Below are 5630 nucleotides of genomic sequence, written 5' to 3'. Positions count from 1 at the left end.
GTGCACCAACTCGCTTGAGCGCTGCCACCAGCATCGTGGCATTCTCAGCCTCACTCATGCGAGCATGCACAAGCACTGCAGGCATTCACAACCCCGCTTGCACAAGTGTCGCATGAGCGTCACAGGGATTCGCACCCGACTTGTGCAAGCCTGCGACGTGCACACACGCACGCATTCACCCCCAAGAAAGCCATCCCTCCATTTCCCCCCTTCCCACCCTCCGGCCCACCAATTCCAGAAGATTGGGGAACTCTGATGTACCGCGCCAAACGGATTTTTTGTAATACAGTATTCGCAAGATCTAATCTTATTTAACAGTTTTATTTCATTTTATTTACATATCAGAATTAGGAACCGACCCTCTCCTTCATAGAAACACACTGGACAATGTGCAGCTATGATACAGTGCAGGGAGTCCTCAACTTACGACCGTTCCATTTAGTGACCATTCAAAGTCACCACCTGACTGAAAGGTGACTCCTGGCTGTTTTTTTCTGACCTAGTGACCGTTGCGGCATCCCCAGGGGCCCGTCATCAAAATCCAGAGGCTCGGCAACCGACTCGCATCTATGACGGTTGCGGCGTCCCGGGTCGCACGGTCCCCTTTTCGGACCTTCCGACAAGCAGCGCCAACGGGTTCAGCCCGATTCGCTTTAAGGACCGTGTTGCTCCCTCAACAGCTGACGAGGCAAGGGAGGCGGTCAAACGGGGTGAAACCCCCACTTCGCCACTGTTTCGCTTAGCAACGGAAATTTGGGGCGTACGTCGAGGACGACCTGCCGGCGGCACGGGCAATAAATCAACGTGTGGTCCTGGATCGTTCGGGCCTGACACGAGGCAACTTTCAAGATGGATGGAACTCAACTCCCCGAATTCCCCAGATCCCTCCCGCCGAGTGTGTCAAGCCGGGATGAAAACATAGAATAAAACTTGACACACACACACACCCGCCCCAGTGTCAAGAACCTCCTTGCAACCGCACCCATAAGGGATGGGGGGAGAATCAGGATCGTGCTGGCTGCCATTTTGACTTTTTCGAACCACCCTGCTCCTTGGTCCCAGCAAAGTTCCAGGAATCAATCAGGACAAGACTTGAGAGAAGAGGAGATTGGACAATCATTTGTCTGGAATGGTCTAAGGCAGGAGGAGGCAACCTTGGCTCTTTTTAGGACTCGTGGACTTCAACTCCCAGAATTCCTGAGCCAGCATGGGGGAACAATGGCCCCGTCATGACTGGCGGACTTCAACTCCCAGAGTTCCTGAGCCAGCATGGGGGAACAATGGCCCCGTCATGACTGGCGGACTTCAACTCCCAGAATTCCTGAGCCAGCATGGGGGAACTATGGCCCCGTCATGACTGGTGGACTTCAACTCCCAGAATTCCTGAGCCAGCATGGGGGAACTATGGCCCCGTCATGACTGGTGGACTTCAACTCCCAGAATTCCTGAGCCAGCATGGGGGAACTATGGCCCCGTCATGACTGGCGGACTTCAACTCCCAGAATTCCTGAGCCAGCATGGGGGAACTATGGCCCCGTCACGACTGGCGGACTTCAACACCCAGAATTCTTGAGCCGGCACGGCTCAGCTTGGAAACCTCTCCCTCTCCCCTCAGCACGGCTGGCTCAGGAATTCTGGGAGTTGAAGTCCATGAGACCTTAAAGTGCCAAGGTTGCCTACCCCTGGTCTAGGGTTTCCTGCTCGGGCTGCAAGTTGGACTAGAAGACCTTCAACGTCCCTTCCCGCTCGGTTACCACCGTGGGTCTTAAGGTTAGCAGATCTTGCCTTTTGCCTCCAGCTGTGGAGATCAAGGACAGGACTGAGGTGGGCCTTGGAGTTGGCTCAAGATGGCTGCCCAAACGCTTCCCAGCCAGCTTCTCCCCCCGGAATCTGCTGCAAGATTACGGGGGATACGTCTCCGGTCCGAGGACAGGCTCTACGGCACCGGCCAGAACCCCGATTCCACCCGCTTGGCCCTGCCCGTCCCTCTGAGTGGGGGGATCCTCCAGCCAGATGGCCTCACCCTCATGCAGGCGCTGGTGCCCCACCAGATGCTGTTTGCGGGTGAAGCTCTTCGGGCAGAGCGGGCACCGGTAGGGCCGCTCGCCCGTGTGCAGCCGCCTGTGGGTGGCAAGGTGCTCCTTGCGAATGAAGGTCTTCCCGCACTCCCCGCAGGCGTAGGGCCGCTCCCCGGTGTGGATCATCTGGTGCCGCAGAAAATTGGAGTGGTGGTTGAACGTCCGGCCGCACTGCCCGCAGATGTAGTAGCCCGCCTTTTTGGCGACCGCGTGGGTACGCTCATGAAGGTGCAGGTTGATCTTCAGCCGGAACGTCTTCTTGCACTCGGCGCAGGTGTGCGGCCGCTCGCCCGTGTGCCACAGGCGGTGTTTGCTCAGGCTGGCCTGGTGGGGAAACCAGCGGCCACAATCTGGACAGGTGTACGCCCTGACCTCGGGCCGGGGACGTTGCGCGGGACTGTCCCCTGGGTCTGGAGCGGCCCGGAGGTGGGATTGCTGGTGCAAGGCGCGCTGCTCCTCGTACAAGAAGCTCCTGCCGCAATCGGGACACACGTAGGGTGCTTCGCCGGGAAGTACCCCTTCCTGGACGACAATGGTGGTGAAATTTGCCACGTCTCCTCCCGTCTCAGACGACCCTTGCAGTGCAGCTGTCCGGCCGGCCGCCCGCACCAAGCCCTCCTCTGAGGAGGGCAACACGCATTCCTCCTCCGATGACCCAGGTGAGGGGCTGAACTGACCCAGCTTTCCAGGCTCCGTCTCAGCTGGGGTGGGCGTTGGCAAGAGGACAGCGGCATCTAGGCAAAGGATAAAAAAAACCCACTGCAAAGCATTTGGGAATGCTTTTGGAACTGTTGCCTGCGGGAACGGATTCCCTGCAAATTACCTGCTCTGTCTTGTGCGGCGTCTTCCGCTTCACCAGAGTATCCTCGGGGCTCACCACTTAAAGCTGCTCCACCTTCCACGGGGGACAACGAATCGGGTTTGGAGGTAGTACAACCTGGTGGGGGGGGGGGAAGAAAGAGAGAGAGAGAGAAAGAGAGACAGAAGGAAAGAGAAAGAGAGAAAAGAGAGAAGGAAAGAGAGAAACAAAAGGAAAGAGAAAGAGAGGAGAGGAGAAAGAGAAGGAATGAGAAAGAAGGAAAAAAGAAGGAAAGAAAGAAACAGAAAAGGAAAGAGAACGAGAGAAGGAAAGAGAGAAATAGAGGGAAGAAAAGAGAAAGGGAGAGAAAGAAATACAAAAGGAAAGAGAGAGAGAAGGAAAGAGGAGAAAGAGAAGGAAAAAAGAAGGAAAGAAAGAAACAAAAGGAAAGAGAACGAGAGAAGGAAAGAGAGAAATAGAGGGAAGAAAAGAGAAAGGGAGAGAAAGAAATACAAAAGGAAAGAGAGAGAGAGGAGAAAGAGAAGGAAAAAAGAAAGAAAGAAAGAAACAGAAAAGGAAAGAGAGAAATAGAAGGAAAGAGAAAGGGAGAGAAAGAAACAGAAAAGGAAAGAGAAAGAGAGAGAAGGAAAGAGGAGAAAGAGAAGGAATGAGAAAGAAAAAAAGATGGAATGAAAGAAACAAAAGGAAAGAGAATGAGAGAAGGAAAGAGAAATAGAGCAAAGGGAAGGGAGAGAAAGAAACAGAAAAGGAAAGAGAGGGAAAGAGAAAGAGAGAAGGAAAGAAAGAGAAAGGGAGAGAAAGAAAGAAGGAAAGAGAAAGAAACAAAAGGAAAGAACAAAAGAGGAGAAAGAGAGAAGGAACGAGAAAGAGAAGGAAAGAGAAAGAGAAACAGAGAAAAGGAAAGAGAGAACAAGAAAGAAGGAAAGGGAGAAACGGTCGTAAAATACGAGTCGGTGGCCCAACGTCCGGATTCTGATTATGGGACCACCGGGGGGGGAGGGAAGGCTGCGACGGTCGTTAAGGGTGGAAAACGGCGACGGGTCCGGTCCCATTTCTCCCGTCCGGTTTGAAACTTCGAAGGCTCACGGAAGGAAAGCTGCTCAGCTTTCACCCTCAACGACCGCCGCGGCGACCAAAATGCAAAGGCTTGGCAACCGACTCACGCTTACGACGGCTGCAAAGGCGCCGGGGGTCACGTGATCCTCTTTGGTGAACCTCCCACAAGCAAAAGTCAAAGGGGAAGCCTCCTTCCTCCTCCTCCTCCTCCTGACCCTTTTTCTTTCCCCTTTCTCCTCCTCTCCTCCTCTTCTCCTCCTCCTCTCCTCCTTTTTTCTCGCCTTCCTCCATTCGCCTCCTCCCCGGCTCCCAAAAACTCAGCCCAAAGGGCGTCTCTGCAGGTGCAATAAGATTTGAGGCCCAGTTGATTCCCGTTTATCCCTCCAAGGTTTGGGGGGGAGCCCCCCCGTCCCCGTCCCTCACCCCCTCTTCCAAACCTCTCTTTACCCATGGAAGCCACGGACGCCTCAGTCTTCTGGCGCGCCTTGGGCCCCGCGTTCAAGTCCTCCCACTCCTTTTCCGAGCAGTAGACCGAGACGTCGCCGAAGTTCACCGGGACCTGAAAAAACGGAAGCCGGGAGACAACCCCCCCGCCCCCACCCCCCCGATCAGGTGGGGAGGGCCTGGGCCCAAAAGGCACCCCCGCTCCTGGGACCTCACACCCCATTTCTTAGCGCGTGTGCACACACACACACAGACACACACACAAACACCCCGCTGGTGTGGTTGCCCACAACGGGCAGGGAACTGAATCGAAGCTCGTCAAAAACCCCGTCTCGCTTTGTGGGCGGGCAGCCTGGAAGTAGAGCTCTTGACCTGTTGGATTGCCGGAAGGGTTACGGCTTGTTTTTTATCGTTTTCAAATGTTTGTTGAGATTTTAATCACGTTTCCCCCCCCCCAGAACATTGTGAACTGCCCAGTCTCGTTTGCTAAGATGGGCGGCTAGACGGATGATAAATGGATAGAAAGACAGATAGATAGGCAGATGGGTGACAGATGGATGGATGGATGGATGGATGGATGGATGGATGGATAGATAGATAGATAGATAGATAGATAGATAGATAGATAGATAGATAGGCAGGCAGGCAAGCAGGCAGAAGATGATAGACAAATGGATGATAAATGGATAGAAAGACAGATAGATGATAGACAGACAGATGGATGATAGATAGATAGATAGATAGATAGATAGATAGATAGATAGATAGATAGATAGATAGATAGATAGATAGATACATACATACATACATACATACATACATACAGATACATAGAGGGATAGATAGATAGATAGACAGACAGACAGACAGAAGATGGATGATAGACTGATGGATGATAAAGGGATAGAAAGACAGATGGATGATAGATAGATGAAAGATAGATAGATAGATAGATAGATAGATAGATAGATAGATAGATAGATAGATAGATAGATAGATAGATAGATAGATAGATAGATAGATAAACAGACAGACAGACAGACAGACACAGAAGATTGGTGATAGACCAATGGATGATAAATGGATAGAAAGACAGACAGGCAGATGATAGACAGACAGATGGATGATAGATAGATAGATAGATAGATAGATAGATAGATAGATAGATAGATAGATAGATAGATACATACATACATACATACATACATATACATAGAGGGATAGATAGACAG

The 5630-nt window shown here is 52.0% G+C and overlaps 1 protein-coding gene across 1 annotated transcript in view; it reads right to left on the bottom strand.

Moving 5' to 3' along the window:
• Positions 1–318: 318 nt before the first annotated feature.
• The window catches only part of LOC308678078 (zinc finger protein 212-like), a 13215-nt gene continuing 7903 nt past the window's right edge, over positions 319–5630 (bottom strand). The window contains exons 3-5 of the mRNA XM_081344927.1: positions 4402–4513; positions 2902–3015; positions 319–2812 (exon numbers count right to left, since the gene is read on the bottom strand). Coding sequence (XP_081201053.1) covers positions 1902–2812; positions 2902–3015; positions 4402–4513 — 1137 coding nt within the window. The 3' untranslated portion in view covers positions 319–1901. The remainder of the gene's footprint in view (positions 2813–2901; positions 3016–4401; positions 4514–5630) is intronic.

Source organism: Vipera berus (assembly GCF_964194415.1).
Source record: "Vipera berus genome assembly, chromosome: Z".
NCBI lineage: Eukaryota > Metazoa > Chordata > Lepidosauria > Squamata > Viperidae > Vipera > Vipera berus.
This window is presented reverse-complemented; position numbering and strand designations above follow the sequence as displayed.